Source organism: Acanthopagrus latus, chromosome 1, assembly GCF_904848185.1.
Source record: "Acanthopagrus latus isolate v.2019 chromosome 1, fAcaLat1.1, whole genome shotgun sequence".
In the NCBI taxonomy this organism is placed as follows: Eukaryota; Metazoa; Chordata; class Actinopteri; order Spariformes; family Sparidae; genus Acanthopagrus; species Acanthopagrus latus.
In genome coordinates this window covers 21,927,763-21,953,253 of record NC_051039.1, presented here as the reverse complement: position 1 = coordinate 21,953,253, position 25,491 = coordinate 21,927,763, and the positions used below count along the sequence as shown (strand labels likewise).

General features: G+C 46.1%; 3 protein-coding genes across 6 annotated transcripts in view; 2 read left to right on the top strand and 1 right to left on the bottom strand.

The window, feature by feature from the left end:
• Positions 1 to 3,602, top strand: part of crebbpa (CREB binding protein a) — a 46,287-nt gene extending 42,685 nt beyond the window's left edge. For 2 of the 4 annotated variants that reach the window (XM_037076839.1, XM_037076678.1), the window contains one exon: positions 18 to 3,602. In XM_037076839.1, the coding sequence (XP_036932734.1) occupies positions 18 to 2,279 (2,262 nt within the window). In that variant the 3' untranslated portion in view covers positions 2,280 to 3,602. The remainder of the gene's footprint in view (positions 1 to 17) is intronic. The other 2 variants (XM_037076921.1, XM_037076762.1) reach the window with 1 other exon arrangement.
• A 1,676-nt stretch (positions 3,603 to 5,278) lies between these two features.
• slx4 (SLX4 structure-specific endonuclease subunit homolog (S. cerevisiae)) lies at positions 5,279 to 17,369 on the top strand. Its single transcript, XM_037077045.1, has 14 exons — positions 5,279 to 5,486; positions 5,808 to 6,313; positions 7,071 to 7,278; positions 7,398 to 7,622; positions 7,849 to 8,075; positions 8,897 to 9,192; positions 10,740 to 10,992; positions 11,334 to 11,527; positions 11,920 to 12,066; positions 12,355 to 12,524; positions 12,697 to 14,987; positions 15,634 to 15,733; positions 15,949 to 16,290; positions 16,470 to 17,369. The coding sequence occupies exons 2-14, from the start codon at positions 5,872 to 5,874 to the stop codon at positions 16,852 to 16,854; spliced, it is 5,280 nt and encodes a 1,759-aa protein (XP_036932940.1). The 5' UTR covers positions 5,279 to 5,486; positions 5,808 to 5,871; the 3' UTR covers positions 16,855 to 17,369.
• A 428-nt stretch (positions 17,370 to 17,797) lies between these two features.
• mcrip2 (MAPK regulated corepressor interacting protein 2) lies at positions 17,798 to 24,269 on the bottom strand. Its single transcript, XM_037077452.1, has 5 exons — positions 23,568 to 24,269; positions 23,328 to 23,397; positions 21,491 to 21,624; positions 19,757 to 19,864; positions 17,798 to 18,292 (listed from the first exon to the last, which is right to left on the bottom strand). Exons 1-5 carry the CDS (start codon positions 23,620 to 23,622, stop codon positions 18,222 to 18,224), a joined length of 438 nt encoding a protein of 145 aa, XP_036933347.1. The 5' UTR covers positions 23,623 to 24,269; the 3' UTR covers positions 17,798 to 18,221.
• Positions 24,270 to 25,491: the final 1,222 nt, after the last annotated feature.

Sequence of the window (25,491 nt, the reverse complement as noted above, 5' to 3'; positions counted from 1 at the left end):
TCTGCCTTTTTCTGCAGGACTTTGATCTGTGTATTAGTTGTTACAACATAAAGGGACACGAGCACCAGATGGTGAAGTGGGGTCTTGGCCTGGACGACGACAGCAACGGCCAGAGTGGAGAGGCCTCCAAGAGCCCACAGGAGAGCCGGCGTCTAAGTATCCAACGCTGCATCCAGTCCCTGGTCCACGCTTGTCAGTGTCGCAATGCCAACTGCTCTCTGCCGTCCTGCCAGAAGATGAAGCGAGTGGTGCAGCACACCAAGGGCTGCAAGCGCAAAACCAATGGTGGCTGCCCTGTGTGCAAGCAGCTCATTGCTTTGTGCTGTTACCATGCAAAGCACTGTCAGGAGAACAAGTGTCCTGTCCCGTTCTGCCTGAACATCAAGCACAAGCTTCGCCAGCAGCAGCTGCAGCATAGGCTTCAACAGGCCCAGCTGATGAGGAGAAGAATGGCCACCATGCAAGGGAGAACCATGCCGCTACCGTCCCCACCGGCCTCAGCTGCGCCCAGCACTCCTACTTCCCATACCCAGCCCAACACTCCCCAGACGCCCCAGCAGCCGCTCTCCAACCAGCCACAGACACCCAACTCAGCGGGCGTCATGTCGCCATCTTTTCCCAGCACACCTCGCAATGGCCAGCCTCAAGCACCAGTGTCTCAGGGCAAGCCTGGGCCCCAGCAGCAGTCTCCTCTCCCTCAGCCACCCCAGCAACCTCAGCAGATACAGCAGCAACCTCCACTTGCTGCGGTCAAGATGGCACGGCACATTGAAATGATGGCGCAGGCCCAGCAGAATTACCGGGTGAACATGAACGGATTACCCTTGAACCCGCAGCAGCCACAGCAGCGCATGACTGGACCGATGCAGCCACCAATGCAGATGGTGCCAGGGCCTCGGGGGCCACAGGTCATGCAACCCGGCATGGCCCCAGGACAGTGGCCCGGAGCTGCAGGGCCCATGCAGGCAGCTCAGACTCAACAACCAGGCCTTGTCCCAGGCCAGACCCCACAACAGGCCATGACCATGCAGCGAGCCATGATGCCCCCAGGGCAACAACCTCAGCAGGGTCAGAGGATGCTGATACCACAGCAACCTGGTGCTCGGCCACAGACACCCCAGAGACCTGGTGCTATTGCCCCCAATGCCCTGCAGGACCTTCTCCGCACCCTCAAGTCTCCCAGCTCGCCCCAGCAGCAGCAGCAAGTCCTCAACATCCTCAAATCAAACCCTCAGCTAATGGCTGCTTTTATCAAACAGCGAACAGCAAAGTACCATGCCAACCAGCCGCAGCAGCAAGCAGGTCAGCAACAGCAGCCCGGCATGCCAACAATGCAGGCCATGGCCATGCCAGGAGGGGCGGTTCAGAGGCCGGTGATGCCCCCTCAGCAGCCCCAGCAGCCTCCTGCGCAGGGCATGGCTGCGTTAGGGGCTCAAGGGCAGCTGATGAACGCAGCACACAACACCAACCCCCAGATCCAGGAGCTCTACCGTCGGCAGCTCTTAAGACAACAACAACAACAACAACAACAACAACAACAACAACAGCAGCAGCAGCAGCAGCAACAGGGAGTGATGCCTCAGGGCCATCCCGGCCAGTTCCCTACCCAGACGCAGGGGACAGCAACTACATACTCACAGCTCCGCATGCAGCAACAGCAGCAGCAGATAGCCATGCAATCAGGTGCAGGAGCAGCTGGGGGACCTATGGGCCAGCTTCCACCCATGGCTCAGATGGCCCAGATGGATTCCACCCAGAACTTACTGCATCAGCGAATGCTCCAGCAGCAGCAGCAACTTCCCCAGCAGCAGCAGGCCGTCCTCAAACAGCAGATGAGCTCTCCTGCCCAGCCCAGCCCAATGAGCCCCCAGACCCACCTGCTGGCTGGCCAGCCCCAGGGTGGAGGCCACCTCCCTGGTCAGCCAACACTAGCCAATGCCCTCAACAACCAGGTCCGCTCCCCCGCGCCAGTTCAGTCCCCCTGCCCACCCTCGCAACAGCCCCAGCAGCAGCGGCCACATTCCAGTCCCTCGCCGCAGGTCCAGAGTCAGCCCCAGCCTTCACCGCAGCACCCACATCCACCCCACTCTGCTTCCCCGCACCCGGGACTGGGGGGCCCGCTTTCAGGGTCCTTGGAGACAGGACACTTGGGGACACCAGAACAGAGCGCCATGCTACCACAACTTAATACGCCCAACAGAGGGGGGCTGAACAGTGAATTGGGGTTAGTGGGAGATGCTACAGGAGACACTCTGGAGAAGTTTGTGGAGGGATTGTAGCATTTCTGCTGGGAACTAACTAAAGAACAGTGTCACCCCCAGGGACCTCCCACGCCTCTGCCTCCTACGTTCCTTACAGACTCTTTAACCCGATAGAGGGCTTTGTTCTTTCTAAGGTTGAGAACGTTTTTTTGTACTGACATGTAAAAAGTTTCAACTGTTGTAAAAAGAAAAGAAAATTTGGACTAGGAAAAAAAAAAGTCAACACTTCTAGGGAATGTAATTGTTTCCTAAACCCACGTGATGGGTGTTTCTTCCTTAAGATGTTGAGGGATTTGCAAGTTGCTTCTTAAATGAAATTAAATCACAAAGAATATATTTTTTGGTTGAGACCAAATGTGTTCAATACTCAATTTATTTTTGGTTTGTTTTGGTATGGTTTCATGCCTTTCTCGTTTCTTTCTTTCCTTTTTTTTAAGAAAATGTACAATTGCATTATATTATTCATATCTTTTTATTTTGTACCTTTGGAAAAGAAACTAAAAGCATTTTTTGTTGAAACTGTAAAATAATTTGTCTGGGAATTGGGCCAGGTTTTTGTTTCTTCTCAAGCTGTCATTCCTGGCAATTGTAATCTAGTGTTGTACCATTACTCCAAGACGATGCGTTCAGGGACCGTTCCCCTCTTCTTTGTGTGTATGAAGAGCACTCAGTTGTATTAAAAATAGGAAATGGACTGCAGCAGGTTGTGTATACACAGGCATGTATGCAGATGCACATGAAGACACTGACACACACCGTCACAGTCACTAAAATAACTACAGCTCCGACCGGTTTCACAAACACAGACAAGGACTGCAACCTACATCTCAGTGGCCTGGATTTTGAAAAAAAAAAATGTGTCTTGCAGGTGTAGAAAATTGTTGCTTTGACATTAAAAAGAGTTTGTCATACTTTTTTGTCATACAAATGTTGTAAAGTGTAAAGAGAGCGTGAGAAAGAGACCAGCCCCCTAAGCTGAGGTGGAATGATCACCGGTTGTTTGTAGGCCACATCTCTGATGACGCCCCATCCTCTATATCTTACACTAAGCAGTGTGCTATCTAGAGATGAGGGCCACATTTGAGATTCACCCTGAAGAAAACTAAACGTCATCAACCCTCATTCCTCTCTCCCGAAAACTTGAATTGGGGGGGGATTTACTTTTTCTCCTATTGTAAATCAAGTTGTTAAGCAAAATACTATAAATATAAGGAAGAGAGAATGAAATCACTGTATAAACTGGTAAAAGACTCATTTCTTACTTATATACCATATTGTTAAATAAACTGTGTGCAACAGAAGAACTCCAGTACTCGGTTGACTAAATAACGATGCATCACTCATCTTGGTTTGTGTTCGTTTGTTTCAGCTGCGCAGTGTTTCATCATTCGGCCACCAGCAACGTTGGGCGGAGCAAAAAGTGACACTGGTCAGAGTCTGGACTCTGGTAGTGATGCAGGGCTTCACAAATGGGGTTTGTGGCGTGCGATACCACTAATTTCCTTTCTGAGCCTATACCAAGTATAACCCGGGCTGGTATCACTGATACCAATATACCATTACTATGTACAAAAACTTAATAAATCATCATTCTGTAGTTTTATGAATGTGGGAATTCAGGTTGTGTGATCACACAAACTGACACCTTGACAGACATGAATCACTTCCCTACAGTCAGTGACGGTGATGTAACGTAGCCTTTAGCTAAATAGTCTGTCACACTGAATGTGGTTTGTGCCTGCCGGTACTTAACCATTTTTTCCCCACGGTGTCACACCATTGCTGCATAACCTATATTGGTTATTGGCTGGTTACTCTGATAGTATAATTACTTTCAACTGTGTCACGGTTGATGGTAAAATACATGTTTACCCCAAATTACTGAGTGTAGATATCAGAATGGGTCCTAGAACAGAAACGTTTGGAATCAGAAGTGTTAATATTTTCCTTCACACACCACTCCTGATTAATGTTACCAAAGAAGGTTACTAGCAGGATGTTGTGGAGGGTGAACCTTTACCTTTCACCTGCTTCCAGTGTAAAGCAGCTCTGCTCCAGTCTCAAGTTAAAGGCCTGTTACTAAATTTAGAACGGCTGAACCTGGGGCAAATGAGAAATCTGAAATTAATCCCTTGAGTATTTCAAATAAATTGTAGTTGACAAGTAACTAAAAATAATTTCATATTTTAAAGATATCAGGTGAGTTCAAGTCACATGAATCAGTCACCACCTTTAAGTCTTGTTTTGCAGAGGTCTTGTAGGTGGGATCAAAGGACTGCTGTGCTTCTCTACAAATGTACTGTTTTTATTAGATGTTTGAATCGGCCCAGGCTGGAGATTGTTAGTATTTGGATCCTGTTTCTAAGCAAAAAGATTCCTCCAGCAGCGACTTTTATTAATAAGAAATGTCAGTGTATTTCCAGACATTGTCAATTCCATGAAATTAGAAGAATTGGGTTGGATTGGTCCTTGGAAAATGAAATTAGTCTGAGGAATGCGAGTAACAGATTGTGGTCATTTGAAGTGACTGCTGCAGACAACATCTCTGTTTTAAACATGTTCAGATGTGTCAAGCTGTCTTGCATTATTTCTTGCATACCCTGTAACGGTGTGACCCCCTGTGACCCCACTGCACCCGAGAGAGGTCAAAGTATTTTATCCCTCAGACTATAATGACAGCTGTGTGGCTAATCAGATGTACACAACCTCTCAGATCCTACAGTGTCTACAGTACAACTTAGTACTTTACCCAGATAGATGCAGGGTAATTTGGGATACATAAACACTGAAGTCGGTGCCTTGGTCACAATCATTTCTCAGTTCATGTAATAACTTAACTTTTTCTACCTCTTACAGTTTGTTGTGTTTTCAATCAATAAATTGTTGTTTGTGACTTAATGACAGCTGCTAATATATAAACCTTTTTATTTAAGTCGATCAATGGTCAGCTGTCTGTATGGCAATTAAATATACTGTTGCAGTCACGTGACATGGACGGCGCGCATTCATTTGTTTGTTTGCCGTCACATGACCGGAAGCACTGAGTGAGGCGGTCGAGAGTGAGTACTTTTGAAATGACAACAACCCGACTTGGCTTCTTGCCTGTTTTATTGTATGTGTGATTGATGTATTTATAGTTAGCAAACATGAGAATCATCTCCGCGACGGGCTCGTGAATGAAGAGCGATGAGGCGGCGAGCTAAAGAGCTCATTCATCAAACCTGGGTGAGGACACAGTGTTAGCATGAGCAGCTAGCTAACACTAACTGACACTTTCTCTACAAACATACGCTTTCAAACATGTTTAACTTTATTTATTGTCCCAGTGAGAACATAGGCTTGAAAATGTGTGTTTGCATAAAGGGAAAATGTAGCTGTCTTCCTTGCATTTTGTAGGAAGGAGCCTTAATCTATAAAGTTATTCTTGCTAACATGTAGTAGGACATAAGCAAATGTAACCGTTCCTCTGTCACAGAGGAGCCACATTGGTTCCTGAACGCATCTCTGGACTCCAGCTCCTCCAGCCTAAACTAGCTCTCTTTGCAGGCCGATCCCTACAGCTGAGGATATGCATGCATGTTCTTTTTAAAGCGAAACCAAACACACCGTCATGGATGACTCGGACCAGGATTTTGTTGATCTCTGCTCCAAGCTGCTGAAACGAGTCCGCAAGAAACCAGGTGAGCCCAGTCAGCCGAGGAGAGCCGAGCCGCAGCAGCAGCAGCCTTCCAGTCAGTCAAGCGATGGAGACAAGAGGAAGAGAAATAAAAAAAGAGATGATGACTATGGGCCAAAAGGTGTTGGGGCCCAGCCTGTGGGTACAGGTGCGGGAGCAGAGCAGCATGGGGTGCGTGGAGGGACCGGGTCTGATTCAGGAGATGCTGGCTCGTCAGGTGTGCCGAGAGCTGAGAGGGCCAAAGACAAAGTGCTTCAAAGAATGCAGCAGTTCAAGAGAGCCAGTCCACAGAGGATGGTGCACAAGGACAAGAGCCAGACAACAAGCCATGAGATCCCCTCCACTTCTCCTCCTCCACCGCTGGAGCAAAGACAAGGTGAGATGACAGGATGCTCGTGGCACAGATTGTTAGTATAGAGAACAGAGGAAATAGATACAGATGAGAAAGAAAAACAATTCCTATGCAGGGAAACTGCATAGGAATTGTTTTTCTTTGTTTGTGATGACTGGAACTGCAACTATTAATCAATCTATCTGTTGATTGAAAGAAAATGAATCACCAATCATTCTAATATCTTATCATGTTTTTAATTGTCATTTGTGACAGTCAGTGAAGAGTTGTTGTGTTTTGGACTGTTAGTTGGACAAAAGGAGCAACACTGAACACTGAATGACATTTTATAGACTAAACAGTTATCTATTAATTGTGGAAAAATTCAGCAGATTAATCAATATTGACAATTGCTAGTTGCAACCCTAATGAGCTATTGATTAAATAATTGTATTAGTACATTCAGTTTGGTAATCAATTCATCTTTTTTTTTTTTTTTTTTTTAGAAATATAAGTCAAAATTGTTTAAATGTGATCTTTTCTTTTTTTTTTTTCCTTCTCTGCAACTGTAAACTGAATATCTTTGGGTTGAGGACAAAAACACTGAGTGACATTTTTCAATCAAACAATGTATCGATTAATCGAGTAAATAATTGAAATGCTAATTGTTAGTTGCAACCCTGATCCCATACACGCTACTATCTGTATGTGAGTGAGTTAAAAGCTATGGACCAAAGTGCTATAAATGCCCTGTATTTTAACTCACCCATGATTGTATGTCCCACCCCTCTGTACCGGTCAGATACTCCACAGTCCCTCAGCTCAGGCCTTCACCTGGAGCCCCAGGACAGTGACGAGGCTATGGCCTTGCGGCTGCAGCAGGAGCTGAACAGGGAGACGACAGGCGTCCAGACGGTGGACCTGGAGGACGGAGGCCTCTTCTTTTGTCAGATCTGCCAGAGAGACCTGTCACATATGACCCCTGAGGGGCGAACGCAGCATCTCAACAGGTCCGGATATTCATATCTGTATCATAGTTCCTTGGCTCTTATCTGATTTGCTACAATAAACCGACTGCAGTCACTGGATTAGTGGACACACTGACAGTGAGAATGATCCCTGTTTGCAGGTGTCTGGATGAGAGTGAAGGGAGCGCTCCTCCTCTTCTTCCTCCTCCTTCTTCTTCTGGTGTCCCTGACTGTCCCATCTGTGGCAAGAAATTCAAGTCCCAGAAGAGTCGCTCGACCCACCTGAAACGATGCTCCTCGGACATGGGCGTCCCTCCGGCTGTGCTGCTGCAGGCTCTGCAGAGACAGGCTGAGGACACCCAGAATGTCCCCTCAGCTAACACACTGTGAGTTTAATATACCTTTATGTACCTCTGAGCTTCCAGTCTGATGCAACACTTAAAGCAGCTGCTCAAAACTAGATTGTTAGTACTTTCATTTCAGTCAGACTGATTAGCAGAGAGAATGTTTAAAATAACCTGCTCATGTGTCAGTACTTGTCAATCTTTCCCCTCACATCAAAATAAATGAGTCCAGCTGAATCGAACCTCATCTGTTTTCTTCGCTCTTCAGCACAGAGACTGGAGGCACCAAAAGAAAAGGCCCACCCGGGCCTGGCCTCCTAGCAAGAAAGAAACCCAGAAAGAAGACAGAACCCCTGGACGAAGACACCATGGTTGCCCTGGCTCTGTCCTCCTCCCTGCTGGAACGGGAGAGGGAGTCAGAGAGAGCGTTACAGACCGAGACCGCAGCCTCTCACATCTCCATGGCTCCAGTGTTGAAGTGGAGGCCAGACAGAGGTACAGTAACATCAGTGCTAGTCAACACAAACAAGGGATTTTTGAAAAGGCACTTACTGTACATACAGCAGGGGAGGTTATGGGGAGCTATGGGCACAAAAACTGCTTGATTGTGATTGGTTGGAGAATGTGTGTGTGTGTGTGTGTGTGTGTGTGTGTGTGTGTGTGTGTGTGTGTGTGTGTGTGCGTGCGCGTACTAGGAGATAGCCATAGGAACCTATTCCTTTTTGTCATTAGACCAGTGCACTGAAACAGCAAAATGACTGCTAATATAATGATCCAAAATTAATTAATGAGCATCTTTTTCGCCATTTAACCCTAACCCTTAATATATGGGAGATGCTTTTTTAAAATCAAATACCTCAATAACCATACACTCACAAAAATTAGAACATTGAGATATTTTGACAAATACTCATCAGTAATATGGATATATTGACGCTGTGGATAAAGCCAAGTATTATAACACGTAGCACAGTCTGGAAAGTTTGTTTCAAATCACAATATAACAATATCCAAAATCTAAGAGGTTGTATAGTCTCCTGTCACAATACCGATATAATATATTCATTCTTTATTTGAGAAGAACGTTTGTATATTGTGTCTGCATGCGTGTTGCCTTTGTTCAAGCCTGAAGCAGCTTATACATCCACTGTCTGATCTACGTCCACAAACACAAGTGCGTCGAACGCACTGTTGAAAATAAGTTTGTTTTAGATCACAATGGTTTTGTTTTTAGCGCAGTATTGAATTCATGTGTTTTTATTTAGACATGAAAGATTAAAGCCTCCTCTCTGTCCTCCCCTCTTCTCTGTGCTCAGGTCAGGGGCGCGGGAGGAGGAAAAAGGGCGCCGTCCCTCGCCCTCCGCCGCTCCTCCTTGTCCAGGATGCCGCGGCGGCTCTGGTGAGGCTGCAGGAGCGCGTTTCTGCTCTCCTCCTGCGCAGCCGGGCGCCCTCTCCCCCCAGCCCGACCCTCAGCCCCAGCACTCTTCCAGGCCGGTGCGGTGCTGCCCCCCTCTGGCAGAAGAGCACTCTGCTGGACGGAGGCTCCACCTGTGTGTCTGATTTCTACACGCCGGAGCTCAGAGGGTTCATCACGCCGTGGGACCCTGCAGCGGTGAGAGAGACCACAGACAGTTCTGCTTGAGAGTGTTATGCTCCTGTCTCTTTTTAATCCAACGTCACCACAAACCGTTACTCCTGTCCTGTCCTGGAAATAAAAATAAGCAGATTAAAGTGAAACTCTAACCAAAAAGCTACCAAGGCTTTATTTGTGTTTTGAATGTTGAATGTTAAAACTTCGTGTAAAAGCATAATTACGACGAAAGAGGCACTTTTAAGATTTACCGTAGTTTCGTTTTCGGGCAAGCTCATTTTCAGTGGAGTGCTACGGCACTTTTACGCTAGCATCACAATCGCTATTATTAAAACACTAAGAAGGCTCGACACAACATGAAACTTTGCTCGTAGCATCATCAGAGTCTCTACACATGAACACGAACACTGGGCACCTAACAGGAAGGAGAGAATGGTGGACCTCTTACCTGTCAGGTCGCACTCAGGGATCAACACTTGTTGTCTGCCATGACAACGGCGCGCCGAAGAAGCTACTGCTAACGTGAGCTGTTCAAAAACTGTCTTTTTAGTAAAGTCTGTGTACACAAACAAAGTTCTCAACACTCGTGTTCATGTGCAAAGACCCTGGTGACACTACGAGCAAAGTTTCATGTTTCATTGAACCTTCTTAGTGTTTTTAAAATAGCAATTTTGATGCTAGCTAAAAGTGCCCCATCACTCCATTGAAAACGAGCTTGGCCAAAAACGAAACCAGGGCAAATCTTCAAAGTGTCTCTTTCGTCGTAAATGCGTTTGCAGGAAGTTTTTGACTCATACATTCACAAATGAAGCCTGGGTTGCATTTTGGGAGAGTTTAACTTTCACATAAAAAGTGTCAGAAACTGTGAAAGGAAGATGCTGTGTTTTGTTTTGTTATTGCTCACACTTGACACACTTGCTATTTTTGCAAGCCCGTGGTTTCCACTGTGATTTGTTGATTTTCCAGAAATTAATAAGTTTGGAATGATTACACAAAGATTTTCTCTCAAAGAAAAACCAGAACCGACTTCTCTCGACTCACTTGGATATTACTGATATCATTTTCCTGTTCAGCTCACGTCCTTTCACATCATGCAGAGGTTGATTTACAGTTTTCAGTTTGTAACACACATTTGTTTAACCTGTCATCATTCTGTCAAAACTCTTCACACACCCCTCTTTATCTACATGCAGCTCAGCAACGGCATGACAATGAATCTCACATCCACACCACAAACACTTGATGCATATCTCAGGATCAGGTCTTACATCAGACATGTGATCATGAGGACAGTGGTCATAAATGTTTCACCTCCATGATGTAAAGAATTCCTCTAGCTTCCTTTAAGCTGTGGTGGAATTGGGGAAAAATTGCAAAAGAAATCTTTTTTTTTTGTTGTTTTTAGTTTTTTATAGTAATGCTAAACGTATGTCAGTATGGTTTGTGATGTTGGATGAGTTTGGATTAGAAAAAAAGAAACTGAATACATTTCAAGACTGCTGTTTGACTGAAGAGCTGAAGTCAAATCACAGCCAAGTTAAGTTGATACTGTCCTCCTCCTCTTGTAGACTGAATCAGCCTCCTCCAGCACCTTCAGCAAGTCTGCAGTCCAACCTGTGAGTGAAGGAACTCCTGTCACAGAAACCAGGGCCTCCATCCTGCCATCCTCCTCCCAGACCGCTGCCTCCTCCCCGGCTCCCTCCACCCCAGGGACAGGGCAGCTCTCAGTCGGGAGCCAGACACTCCGAGACCTGATGGAGCTGGCCGAAGATGGCATGACCCTCACGCAGCGTGGTTACACTGCTTCAAACCCTGACGGAGGTGACACACTCACACAGAGAAGTCATTTCTTGGGAGAGATAGAGTGCCTTTTCACTTTCTTTTGTATTAACAAAAACCTTCCAAAAAGTGTTGTTTTTTTGTGCTTATTTTGAATCTTTAAAAAGTAAACCTATATTGCACTTAACTTACTTACATGAAGCATTTTATGAGATGTAGCAGAGAACCAAAAAAGAGTTTTGGATTGTGTGTGTGTGTGTGTGACATAAAATCTTGGTGAAAATCTCTTTCGATCTGGTAAAAGCAAACAAACACACAAAAAGAAAAATTGTAGTGACGTCACTGGTCAACAGTTCTGGTCCTGATTGTCTTTGTACCTGCAGAGAAAAGCACCACTATGACCACAAACCTTCACCTGAGCGGCTTCATCCCGGAGGCATCCGAAGAGCGGGCTGACCTCTGCGCGAGCGGCTTCCTACCAGAAATGACCCGCACACGCTTGGATGAGACCCACCGCCGAACGAGGGGGGCGACCGATCAACCGCAACCAGATAAAGACCGAGGCGGCCACCGATCAGTAAGACCTGTCGTCGTCACACTTCTTCAGTTCTGACATGTTTAACCCGGACACCTGGATCTAAACTCGGACTAAATCTTATCAGATGTATTTCTGCCGAGTAACTGTTCTTCTCACTCTGTGTAACTGCTTGTAACTACTCAGTCATAAACCCTATGTTAGTCAAAACATTAGTGATAAAATGAAACCTAAGAAACTCCAGGTTTTTCTTCACATATAATGGGAGGGAATCCGAGGGGATCATATTGCTTAACACGATATGCCATCTTTTTGTGTTTTGTGTGACTTTATCTCATGACCGAGATGATTCTTACAGTGTAGAACGTCCTCTCTGGTGTGCCAGATGTGTGCTGCACTGACCCCAGTGTTTCCTGCTGGTGTTTCCTCTGTAGGTGGCGCTGTCCAGGCTGGCATCAGACCTGAGCAGCATGGTGAACAACCCTCAGTTCAGTGATGTGCAGCTCCAGGTGGACAGTGGGGAGGTCTACTTTGCTCATTCCTTCATGGTGTACGCTCGCTGCCCCCTGCTGGCAGAAATGGTAATCTTGGCCCACTAATACACAAACCAGGGACGCATAATGGGAAAAAACAGTGTCCCTCTGGTTAAATATACTTCCATCTAATCTTAAGCCTAAAATCTGCCACAATACTGGATTTTCAGCTCCTTTAACTAAGCCAAGCTTTCCAGTGGATTTCAGTAATTAGCAGTGATTTGTGGACCTTAGTACAAAATTTTGTTCGGTTAAAGGATGTGGGATTTTGTTACAGCAAGAAAAACAACAGCAGTGCTTTTACTCTCTTTGCATAATTCTCTGCTCCTCTCTCAGGTACATGAAAGTGGTATTGGGGTGCAGGAGGAGGGAATGCCAGCAGCTCAGAGGGTGTTGATAAGCGACGTCCCAGAACAGGCAGTGTTTTCTTTGCTGCAGTATCTCTACACAGCCAAGTGCTCCATCCCGGCGTCACTGCGGCCTCATGTACTGGAGCTTGCATCTAGGTTAGTGCCCAGTATGTCATCAGTCAGGGATGTCTTACAGTTTAAAGTTTTGGGTTAAACATCTTGTTAAGCTAATTTAGTTCAGGTTTTCGTTCTGTTGTGTTCTATCGCATGTTCAGCGGCAATAATGTATGAGTTGTTTTGTAAAGAACCCCCCTTTGTGTTTGTTAAGGTTTGACCTGCAGGAGCTGCAGCAGCTTTGCAAGGTCTGCCAAGAGGATGCAGCGACTCAGGGAGAGGAGGATGACTACATGAACCAGGAGGAGAACGTCAGCAACCACACAGACCAGGCCTTCGTGGAGCTGCTCCGCTCCATGTGGAATGAAGAGGATGAAGACAACAGGGGTACGGACACAGACGAAGGAAGCGGTGAAGAAAGAGGATCGGAAGAAGATCGCCAAGCCGATGACCTCGCGGCAGGTGACAGAGAGATTGGCGAGGAGAAGGTGAACGAGGAAGAGCTGGAGGAGATATACGAGTTTGCCGCCACACAGAGAAAGAAGGAGGAGGAAGAAGACAGCATGAAAGAGGAAGAGGAGGAGGTGAAGGTAGATGAGGAGGAAGATGGGGAAGAGGTGTTCGCACAACTGGCGGAATCTGAACCGATCTCAGCAGAGCCGAATCCTCTCCCTCAGCCGGACCGGAGCTTGGACCGCAGCTACAACCGCCTCTTCTCAGACTCCTGGGGGGTCTACGAGGAAGGAGACCCCCCCTCCCGACCCTCCACCTCTGGCCAGCCAAGGACACGCGCCCTTCAGACACCCCTGTCCTCACATAAACTCTCATCTGAACTGTCAGGCAGAACTTTGCTTCAGTCTTCAGCAAGCGTAGTCAATGACCTTTCCCCCAGCCCTCCGCCCAGTGCATCCAACCTGCCGATCCCAGGTCAGTCCCCTGGTCAAGAAGGAGACCGGGGGACAGATGCTGCTGACCAGGTCGTGTCTAAAGAAGGAAACACTTTGAGGCGTGAAAGCAGAAGTCCTCATACTCTTTCTCTGTCCACTGATTCGCCTGAGAAAAAGAGGGAACCTGAACTCATAGTTTTGTCAGACTCGAGCGAGGACATGGAGGTCGTTCTCAGTTCCCGCAGCCCCTCACCACATTCTCCTTGCGCCAACCAGAACCCACGGAGCTACACCCAGATCAAATCTCCGCCAGTGAAACCCAACAAACCCAGCCAGGAGAATGAAAAGTCCAGCAGTTTGGAGTCGAGTCCTGAACGTGCAGGCCCAGCGGACTGTTCTGCAGAAGTGTCCTGGCTGATCCCATCCACGCCGCTCCAGCATAGACACAGCAGCACCACCACCACCAGCTCCACTCAGACCAGAAGCAGCATGTGCAGGACGCAACTGTTCCCTAAAGTTGACACTTCCTCACCCTCTGCTTTCTCTTCTCCTGCCTGCGGCGGCCCAACAGAGGGCAGTGTTCCCTGGATAAAACAGGAAGAGATGCTTCCCTGCAGCTCCAGCTTTAATCTCAACCTTTCTCCCAAAAGATCAAGCAGTTCTGACGTGAGTAAAGTTAAAGAGGTGTTTGCAGTTCCCTCGAGCCAATCTAAGCGCCTGAGCTTGACTTCCTCGAAGCAGTACACACCCCTCCACCCCCAGCTCCAACCGTACAGCAGCACTCCCCTGCACACTGAGCTCCACCAGCCTCCTGTTCCTCTCACAACCTCTCCGCTCGCTCGGCAGAGGCCGCCAAGCCGAGGACGGGATAGTTTGGCATCTGATGGCCCGGAGAAAACCGAGTTGGGGAGCTTTCATCTCTCCCCTCTGTCCGACCCTTCAGATCCACCCTCTTCCTCCTCGAACAGACGTCTTCAGAGTTCAGAGAGACACAGCGACTCTTCTCCACAAAGTCGACGATCTAATGAGTTGAGGAGTAGAGACGAGCTATCGAGGGGAACAAGAGATGATGAAGGAGAAAGGGAGTTGCAGTTTGAAAATAAAGAGACGTGCGAGGAAGGAGAGCTGGAAGAAGCAGGAGTGGCCGACATTGCTGAATCCAGTTTCCAGCAGAGCTTCATGGCCATGGACGAGCCCCCCATCGCTTTCAACGACTCGTGGGGCCTGGACGTCTGCGCCGAGGCCAACCCGGGCTGCTTCAGTCTGAGGCTGGAGGACAGCGTGGGATCCAGCCAGCACGAGAACAGCTCGGGACGACGAGAACCAGCCAGGTCGTCTTCCTCCACTGATCAAAGTGTCCGGTCCTCGAAGAGTCATAGCAGCGCGACCGTCCCCTCTCCATCCAAAGCCCACAGTACACATCCATCCACAAGTGTACAGGCTCATCCAGGCCCTCCATTCACCCCCTCACCTCCTGATCCCACCATCCAGACCTCACCAGGGATCAACAACAGCCTCCTAGACCCCAAAATATGGGACAGCTGGGAGGAGGAAGAGGAGGGGGAGGCTCTTCCTCTCTCTCAGAGGGTTAACACTTGTGCCCAGCTCAAAACGCCTGGTGAGTAGTCTTACTCTCAGTGCTACATTCTACCACAGTTCTATTATTTTATCAAATTAATTACTGTCATCAAGCCTGCCCTAAAGAACGGTTACAACTTCCATGTCTTGAGGCATAAACAAAGAATAAAAGCGTTTTATTTGTCACATTTCCATTTCCAAAATAGCTGCTGATTTAATTTTCCCTCGATCAACTATTCCAATTAGTAGACGATTTAAACGATAATGACAATTTAAACAATGATCCCTGATTCCAGTTAACATTAAAACGCTGTTTGATAATGGTATATAAACCTTATATTCAAGGCATATGTCCAACTTTGTTTTAAAACAACATGTCTAAACTGGTGTTGCTCTAAAGGCATTCTGGGAAACTAAATGTATTACTTAGTGCAGCAGGTGAGGCAAGCTGGAAATACAGGAAAATCACTACTAAATCACTAGTAACACCAAAATGCCCTGAACCTCGTGTGAACGAGGCCTTATCGTGTGTGTTTATTTTTAGTTTTTAGTTTTTCAGGGCTTTTTGTTAAGGATTTAGGATTTAGAGACGTATTATCTTGAACATTTGATTTCAGTGCATTTTATGTATAAAGTTCTGCTGCAGAAATCAGACAATAAGTGTCTTCCTGTTTGTGTCACGTCAGCTTCATCACGCAATAAAAGGCGTCGTACGTTGGTCCCCATCACTCCCATGCCTCACTACTCTGACCTGGACACACCGGAGCTCAAGAACAAACTCAACAGGTCAGTCAGTTCACTCTCAGAGAGGGGCCACTTGTTTTTTTGTTTTTTTTTCTTCCTCTAATCAAGGCTACTAACTGTGGAGCCTATCTGATTACCTCCCACGTTGTCACTGTCAGCTTAGTTTGTCTGACTTTCCATCTCAGAACTCTCTTATTTTCATCCATCCATCTGTTTGTGTGTCTGTCTGTAACAAACTTACTTTCTCCTCTGTGCAGGTTTGGTGTTCGGCCTTTACCGAAGCGCCAGATGATCCTCAAGCTGAAGGAGATCCACCAGTACACCCACCAGCTGGTCAGCTCTGACGAGGAGGAGGAGGAGGAGGAGGAGGTGGTATCCTCTGTGGGCCGCACAGCTCAGGTGAAGCCTCCACCCAGCAGTTCAGTGTCCGCCGGCAACAGGCCGCTCTCCTGCACTCAGACAGTGAGGTTTAAAGAACCCAGAGCGCCTGCTGATGCCTCCCCTCTGAGACACAACATGGAGGAGGAGGAGAATGAGCTGCTGTCTGCCTCACAGGGCTCCAACACATCATCAACTGCAGCCAGTGAAGAATCTGAAAGGTAACTGATCTATTTAAATGAGTGGGGCATCTCATCTGTAACTGCACACACACACACACACAGCATTTTTCCTGCTTGTAGCTCAAATTGACTTATTGGAATCCTATCAAATGTGTCACCTCAGAATAACTTCCAGCAACACATTACATGCACTTAATCTCTTCCCGCTCTTCAAACAGGTCCAACCCAGTTTTGTGCCTCTCCTCCGATGCCAACTCAGACAGCGACGGCGGCATATCCTCCTCCCAGGCGGCGACGCGCCTCCAGGATCGCCTCCGGGCTGTGCGCTCCTTCATCCTGTCCGACTCTGAACTGTACACTCAGATCCTCCAGTACCAGCCTCTGGTCCTGTCTCAGCTCCAGGGACGACTCAAGGCGGCCGGGATCCGCTTGGGTACCACCAAGCTGGTGGACTACTTGGACTCCCAGTGCATCACCTTCACCACGGCCAAACCGGGCCAGTCCGCACCAGGCCGTAGGAGGGTAAAGAGGACAGGCAGGGGGGCTAAGGCAGCGGGTGAAAGCGGAGCGAGCAGGAACAGAGGCGTTCCAGCTGTATTTTGAAATTTTGACTGCAAGAAAGGTTTTAAAAGAAACCATGAAAGGTCTAATCTAGCCTTGACACTCGGATTTCACTGCATTCAGTTGTGTTTTATTTATTAAAGCAACATTCCAGTATGTCACAGCTTAAAAATCATTTTGTTTGACAGGTCAATGGAGGCATACAGTTCTACTTTTCTAATCAAGGCTATTAACTGAGGAGCCTATCCGATTACCTCCCACTGTGTCACTGTCATCTTAGTCTGACTCGCTTTCTATCTCGGGCTGTTTTCCTCTCACCATCTGTTTGTCTGTCCGTCACGAAGGCCACGTACTTTCTCCCTTGTGCAGGTTTGGTGTTCGGATTTTTACCAGGGCACCAGATGATTCTCAATCAATGCAAAAAGTACAAAGTATTCTTCTAAAGGCTATTGATATTTCATCTGTTATCAATAACGGGCATTCAATCAAAGGAGTGTGTTTCTTCAGTCTAAATGACTACCAACTCCTGCACAGCGGTCATGTCACCAAACCTGCCTTTTCTGTTTGTTCACAGTGGGTTGAACATTCATATTTTTTGTGCAATGGTAGAAAAGTAGCATAAAATGGAAATATTCAATACAAGTTCTAATACCTCAAAATTGTACTTGTAGTATAGTATTTGAGTAAATGTACTTAGTTACATTCCATCAGTGATTTTACTTGCAGTGTTCTATTTTGCAAAAGATTTGTGGAGAGTGAAAAAAATGGAGGTTGCACTGTTCAGATTTTTGAGAAACGGAGCTATTATTGTGCGGATAACTGGATTAAATTACTGTGTGTGTGTGTGTGTGTGTGTGTGTGTGTGTGAAATGACATTTTATACATTCATGTGTGTGATGGGACAGTAATTAATCCTCCGCATGAGATATTTTACCAAATAAATAGATGCCAAATGTGTTCTCTTAAATGATTCAACACAACAGGAGATTTTTGAAAAACATTTTACTTTTCTTTTGCTCTTCAGAAGATTTATATTAAAAGATCAGCCACAGCGTACATACAGCTGAGCACACTTGAGAAAGGAGGCAGGTTCTTGGGCAAGAAAAAAAAATCTCAACTTCTATCCGATTCATCATTCAAGTAGAGAGAGACGGGTCCTTTGCAGCAGCACAACATCAAGTCATCTCTGCGAATCAATCAGGTCGCTGTCGTTGCATCAGGGGGGTTCGTGTTGTGCAACCAGTTTTCTCTACAGCAGCGTGAAGCACACGGCGGCAAATCAGATTCCAAATTACGTACGAACATTTCGTACTGCAGATCCTGGAGACGGATCCTCCTCACACTCATGATGCCTTCATCCACGGAGCATCGACGCCGTGCTTCCTGTCCCGACTCAAAGCCTCACCAGCTCATGAAAGGTTGGCAATGTTGGCAAGGAAGCGCTGAGCCCACCACTCCTCCAAGTCTATGGGCACAAAGTCTGCACAGAGACAAAAACGACAGGGGGTGTCAGAGAATAAAGGTTAATCCGTGTTCTGTGATTCATTCATTTTGTTCAGTAATTATTCATTTTGTCACGTGGATACCAAAGTCAAATTCAGTTTCACAGAAAAGAGGGATGACCTGGATAACAACAAAATAAAAAAGGGGGTGACAAACTGTCAACCAAGCATATGTCAGAATTTCAAATCTGTGTCACAAAATTAAAACAAAGATTAGGGATATAAATGCAGTGTTGTGGAAGTGCTGTTGGTTTCAAATACTTTCACAAAGACTATGCTAACATGCTGATGTTCAGCAGGTGTGTTCACCAATTCAGCTGAGCTTTTTGTTGCGCTTTCTTTCATACATTTCCAGGGAACTTCCGACTTGTTTCTGCATAACTTGTGCTGATAACGCCATTTTAACTAAAAATTTCTGTCTGTCTTCCAAATTGACCTGCTTAACGGATAGAAATTGGTGAAAATTAAAATGGTTAAAACATCATCAATTTACTGACCCGCCGAATTTGGGCAGAAACTAGTTGAATATTATCGGAATAAATGAAGCAGCAACAGTTGCAGAGTAGTCTACTGGTTCTTATACATCACTGCTGATAATCATCCTTGTAATACTGGTTGCCTAGCTCTGATCTGAGAGGACCATGAACATCTGGACCAAACTGAATGCAACTGATCCAGTAGTTGTTGATACATTTCACTGAAAAACACAATTTTAAACCTCTCTAACCGCAGAGATCACCAAATTCAGCAGCAATCCATGCAAGGCTGTTCAGATAATTCAGTCTTGACCAAAGTGGTGGTACCCCAAACCAACCAGCACCACCATCACTAGAAGCACAGCGATTACATGGCAAAAAAGATGGTAAATCCAAGGTGCCGTTTTTGAAAAATCCAGACTCACGTGAGATGCGCAACTTTTAAATGTTTAATTGCCTGCTCATAAGAATAGTTTAAAAATTGCATTCTTCAGCAAATCTGTCACAATCTCTCATGGCAGCGAGCCATAGAAGAAGAACTGGAGCAGACGTGTGAGCCAAGGCGAGACATGTAGTCAGCAGTCAGAGCTGGTTTATCTAGATCAGCCCGGTTCTCGTAGACTAAAGAGTTAAAAATTAATGCAAACTATTACAAGAGCTGCCCTCAGGCTGCAGATAAAGCTAAGCCAAAAAGCACCCGGCATGTGATTCCGGCGGAGAGATGAGAGCAGCTTTCCTGTGGTGTGTAAGTAACCAGGAATAATAAAGACATGGAGATATTACTGGTTCAGGGGGTTAAAATGCAGGAAGAGGGTTATCTGTGGGGATGTCGTAAAACTCAGTGGTGAGATGTGACGGCCAATTTACTTTGTTGTCCCAGTCTTTGAAGAGTCTGCAGGTGAATGAATGGGAACTGTATGCTAATCCAAATGACGCCTGAGCACAAGTGCAGATGCAGGAACTTACTCTTCATCGCAGCACTGGGAGTCTTCTCAGTGTACTGAATGGGCCCGGGGCTCTCAGTTGGCTCCCCTGCGTCTCCGTCCCCCAGCTTCTGCTCCACTTCCTGCCATGCTGCATGCAAACAAACACACATATTAGAAACTGAATGCAGTTGAACTTATCCACAGTCAACAGGACTTTTGATGTGGATTTCAGCCTGGATTAAGGCTCGTTTTTTAACCCTATGAAAATTGACCTCCCGTGGATCTTAAATTGATCTGAAGTAACACGAACAGCTACAGCATCGATTCCTCTTGCAGAAAAAGGCTTCACGTGGTATGCACTTAACATTATGATGCATTACATGTGGTGCAAAAACAGGAGATGATGTGCGGCGGCATAGAGAAAAGTGCTGTAAAGCGGAGGTTGATTTTTATGATACAGTCATTATGGTTTATTGATTGAAATTTCCTTATAGATAAGATTATACAGACTCTATAGATATACAGCAGGAGACATGATGCAGGTTCATCATTTTAGTTTTGGGTGTCCAACCCCCCTTTGTCTGAAACACTCCTGTCTCTTTAAGAACAGCCCCGCCCTTGCCAATACTCCGTCTGCTATGATTGGTCAGCTTACACACGCCTGTGACGGCACTGCTCACTGTGTCTCTGTTTGGCTTTGTCTAGTTTTCCGCTTCCAGTTAATTACTTCACTTCTACTGCAATTAAAGGCATAAATTATGAAAATTGTTTGACAGAGTGATGTCAAGAAGTCACAGAATTATAAGCGGGTCTACTGATGTTGTGCTTCAGGAGCAGTGTTTTCTGTGGCATCTTTTACATGCTCAACACACTGAAGGAAAAAATAAAAAAAAAAAACATGCAAGCCTAATGGGCCTCCTTTAAGATGATCTATGAAATGTTTTATCTGCAGTGGGTGAAGGTTTTCCAGCTTCACCCACAGATAAGCCTCAAGGTTTGACTCGCCTCGAGCACAAACATGATTTCCCTTGTGCAGCCTGTATCACTCTGAGTGGACGTCACATATAAAAGAACTGGCTATGTGAATGTCAGCATATGTATTTGGTGAAAATGTTATTCAAACATGTCAGCAGGTGACATCTGTGGTCTTCTCAACTCTCCTATCACAGTGGACCCATCAGGTCGTCCATCTTAACACAACTCGACAGACTGTGCCAGAGGTTTTTCCTTTGGAGTGAGCAGTGAAGAAGAAGAAGAAGAAGAAAAAGAGCTTTTCCCAGGCTGAATTTTATGGTCACAAAAGGATGCCACAGACCAGTCTTCACTGGCAGCCGTCCAAGAGTAACACAGATAAGATGGCTCAAGCCGATTCAGCTCTACAAGTCATTCATTTCCACCGGGGCATGAAACACTGGCCAAGTGGTACAGCATGCTTGGTAAACTTCAGCACGGGGGGGGAGGTGCATAGTCCTGATTTTTAATCATTGTTGGGTTTTTATAGACTGTAAGCAACACAGTTGTTTTTGCCACTTTGAAATTGAGTCAAATTGTAGCCCCCAAAGGAACCAATCAATTCAAGTGCAGCTGCTCAGTCTGGAAGAAATGCGTATGGGATTATCTGTCCACCACTATGTCCCGGTTCCTTCCTCTCAACCTCTGACCTTGTTGTGTTAAAGAGGAAATACAATCTCTCCCGGCTTCAGGATTTGCCCTGGAGGTCGGACCTTGGCACTGTGACCCACATCTGCTCATGTATTGATCCTGGGACTCTCACCTTCATACACAAATCTGACGTTCTCTTCATGTGCTGGTGTGAACCCCTCTGCTGGGCTGGCCGTCTTCTGTGTGGCTGCACTGTGGTAGCGCTTCCCGTTCAAACGATTGAACACGATCTTCGGGGGCGGAGAGCTGCAGAGAGATGAGACAGGGTTAATGTCAACTCAACAGATTAGGACATCCAGCAACAAATTGTTAAATCTCACAGTGATTAAAAAATAATGATGCTAGTTGTCTGTTAACTTTTGGAAATGACATGTTTGACTGTTGCCTGAGGCTGTGTCTTTAGCTTTTAGACACACTGAGACTGAGGGTTCATTCTTGATTTTGGACATACAACAATAAAAAAAAATCATTTTCAGAGGTATCTCGCCATTTTCATCAGGAGGGCGTTCAGAAAAATATGATTTTACAGCAGGTCGTGTTGAGTCTTTGCTGATTGATTTGTCATTAAAGGTCCTGTGTGTCAAAAGTTTGTGGCATCTAGCAGTGAGGTTGCTGTTTGCAACCAACTAAATAGTCCTCACAAACCCAAACTTGTAAAACCATGAATCTACTATTAAGACCTGGATATGATCAGGCTGCACAGCCTTTGTTTCCAATTTTACCCAGTGGCCACTCACAGTATTGAAGCAGAATGATCACCTGTCCGAAAAGCATTTCCCCCCACAGACTGCTATTGTAAACCAGAAGTCTGTAAAACTGTTGACAGTACACCTCGAAGGTCAGTTATCACTCTTTATAGTAAGAATGTTCAATTGATGGAGGTTATACATTTGTAATATTTTCCTCAAGCTCAGAAAAGGACATCACAAAACCGCAATGTCATCACAATGTGAAGTCTATGGGCAAAACGAGAGCTCGTGCATAACCGGGAAGTACTCAGAAACTAGAAATGTGTTTCTGGTGTACATACCAGGCAACCAAGTCTCACTGAAATGACTAGGTGCCATCCTTGGGTATCTAGTTCTATCTATGTGTAAACTCTCAATTCCCTCTCTAGCATCAGTGTTATGATTGCCTGTTCTGGGCTGCTGAAGAAAGATGGCGGTGAAACATGGCAGACTCTGTGGAGGTCAACCTGTTCCCTTTGTGGACATAAAAGGTTCATTATATGGTAACGAAAACACAAAGGCGCTTAGTTTCAGGCAATTAAACACTAATGAATACAGAATTAGCAGTATTACATTCACTTTCTGACCCAAAATCCCTCTAAATTCTACACAATGGACCTTTAAATGACTGCTTGTTGATTTCTTTGTCCCAGAATGCCTTTCAACAAGGCCTTGCTTGGTACACCTCTTACCTAACACTAATGCATTCTCAAACATTCCCGCAAGACGTCCACATTTCATCAGCGTATTTAATCTGTTGTAAAGAGGCTTAAAATGACTGTGTTTCTGTGTATTACACCACACCGAGAGGTTTGGTCCTCCTCATCTGTGTCAACGAGGTAAATTGAGTGCACCTAAGACCTGGCAGCTGAGTACGTCTTTGAATGGTGTTGGTATTTCCCAGCAGCACCTGAAGGGAGCACACGAATCCTAGCAGGACAGGTGGGCCAGAACAGGCGTCACAACCCGCTGACACGCGCAGGGGGGGTGCGTCGGCTGTCTCGCGCGAGGTCACGCGGTGTAACTGACCGCAGAGAAACTGCGAGAATCTGCGGGGAAAAGCTGCGTCCGATAATGGGTGCAGCGGCGTTACCAAAGTCAGGGCGGCGTGTTACATGATCGCACTCACGGCGCACGTGCGTGAGTATTTTTGGGGCCCACGCGGCAGAGACGATCTCAGAGCACACACACCAAAACAACACCTCGGTATGGATACTTTACCTCGAGGACAGCCAAGACGTCGGCTTCAGCTTCAGGTCGCTGAATTTGGTCTCGATTTGTTGCGTGGGACCTTCAAGACAAAATGTAGGGTTAAATGGCTTCGCGCAGGTCGCAGTTCACCTTTAAACCCCTCATTCCTCCCTCACTACACGAGCCCTAACTTTCCCTTCACACGGCCCAAAGTGAATCTGGTGATGTGACATTGCATCATGCTTCAGATAAGCGCACCCATTCACTGACCTGTCCTCCGTTGTGTAACAAGTTTGCTGGGACCTCTGGTGATTGTGTACATCATGTAAGCTCCTAGAATGATGTAGTGTCCCTCTTTATAGCCCGTCCGTCTCGTCTTGTTAATGATCAGCTGCTGTCATTGACTGTCAGCTCTGCAGGACTCCCACTCCGGTGTCCGCTTCCCCTGACGCAGCCACAATGAGAAGAAAAATGTTTTTTTAGCAGCGTCGTATTGTGTTCCCCAGGTCAGCTGCTCCAGAGTCGGCCTGAAGCCTGCAGGACTCTCGCCTTGACTTGTCTCCGGCTGTGTATCGATACGCGTCCCGCTGCTCCTCCTGACCAGCAGGTGTTCGGCTGTAATGAAGCGACGTCTGCTGCTCCTGAGAGAGGTTGCGTGTAGGTCATCCAAGGAGAAAGCGGCTCCACATGCAGGTGATCAGTCAGTCAGAAGAAGAAGAGGGGAGGGGGGGGCACGGTGCTTCCTGACAGCCGAGGACAGGGACACTCCAGGCGGGACAGCCTGTCCTCTGTGCTCCGGGACTCGCTGCAATCACGACCAGCTCTGTGACAGAAGACAAGGACACCGCACACTTTGATATTCTCAACAGGACGGAAAGCTACCATGCTTGGCAAGCGTCATGCGAGAAAGAATTATGGGTACCACTTCCGGTCAGAGTTTTCAAAATAAAAGCCGTGTTTGATAACAGATTTTTGTTTGTTTGCTTGCTTTTGTTTTGATGTTCAGTCTTGGGTAGGCTTCTAATTTTCGTTCTTAACCAACACTTGGTTATTAAGTCATAGGTTGTGATGTAAGAAAATAAAAGATCTCAAATAATAGAACGTACTCATGCAATTTGACAGCCTTTTCCTCTTCACATCTTTCAAATCCTGGGCAAATACACCAAGCGCTCTCTGTATGGTTGGGTATCACAGGATACAACTAATGAGTGAAAGATGGTTGTGTACTTAGTGTGTGTGAGTGTGTGTGTGTTTCAGGTGTGCAGTTACCATATCATGTGATGAAATTGCATCAAATGTACTTCTTTATGAGATATAGATATTATATACCCATCAAAGCTGTAAACCATATGCCTTTGTCTATGTTGTGCTTTTTGTTATTTTGGATAACTGCTTCATTCTGTTTTGCAGAAGAAACACCCTCCTGTACTCTGCTCTTGCTCATCAATGTATTAATTGTCTCACATTTTTGTGGGTGGTATAATGTGACAGACTGAGCACACATGACAGCTAATAATTGAGAAGCATGTCGCAGTCTTTTTTCAAGGCTGAAGTGACACTGTCCATTCCACCTGCATTTGAATTAGTTGAATGTGCTGTCTTCTTTGATTTCTATTCGCAGAAAGTGCTTAGAATCTTTTAATTCCCATTTTATTCTTATTAACTTTTCATCTTTTTTAACGAATTTATACATATATATCTTACTGATATATTTTTGTATTCTCTACTGCGCAGCATGCTTTGCTGCTTTGTTCTGTTACACAATCAAAATAAAGAATTGAATCTTATTTTCTAATGCTTAGTTAATCATGTTTTTTAAATGCTGAGTACTTCACAGATTTTTAAGTTATCCCGTGTCATGCTGTCGTGACTTTTACTTTGAAGTTGGAGTCTCCTCATTTCCGCTCCTGTTGTTTCCGTTTATGTGACCGGTGTGCTTTACGGAGCAGGGCAACCCCCCTCCGTGACGTCACTGTACGCCCCTCAGACGGTGTATTGGAGGAGAGGAGCGATCACCTTTCACCTAATAAACCAAAGGCGCAGGCAGGTAAACGTGCTGACAGTTACGATAAAAACGGACATAAAACGGACGCTGCTGCAGTTTGTACATTTACTTTTCACGTCATAGCTTTTTCAATAATAATTGAGACAGTCTTAATATTTAACATTCAACCAATAAATATAAGCACTGAGG

What these genes read in the sequence shown, in the direction of transcription:
- slx4 (XM_037077045.1), top strand. Translation starts at nt 5,872, where the DNA reads ATGGATGACTCGGACCAGGATTTTGTTGATCTCTGCTCCAAGCTGCTG. An exon ending in CGAACGCAGCATCTCAACAG is followed by an intron (nt 7,279 to 7,397) that starts GTCCGGATATTC and finishes CCCTGTTTGCAG; the next exon opens with GTGTCTGGATGAGAGTGAAG. An exon ending in CGCCGTGGGACCCTGCAGCG is followed by an intron (nt 9,193 to 10,739) that starts GTGAGAGAGACC and finishes CTCCTCTTGTAG; the next exon opens with ACTGAATCAGCCTCCTCCAG.
- mcrip2 (XM_037077452.1), bottom strand. Translation starts at nt 23,622, where the DNA reads ATGATGTACACAATCACCAGAGGTCCCAGCAAACTTGTTACACAACGG. An exon ending in ACGTCTTGGCTGTCCTCGAG is followed by an intron (nt 21,625 to 23,327) that starts GTAAAGTATCCA and finishes ATCTCTCTGCAG; the next exon opens with CTCTCCGCCCCCGAAGATCG. An exon ending in TCCCAGTGCTGCGATGAAGA is followed by an intron (nt 18,293 to 19,756) that starts GTAAGTTCCTGC and finishes GTCTCTGTGCAG; the next exon opens with ACTTTGTGCCCATAGACTTG.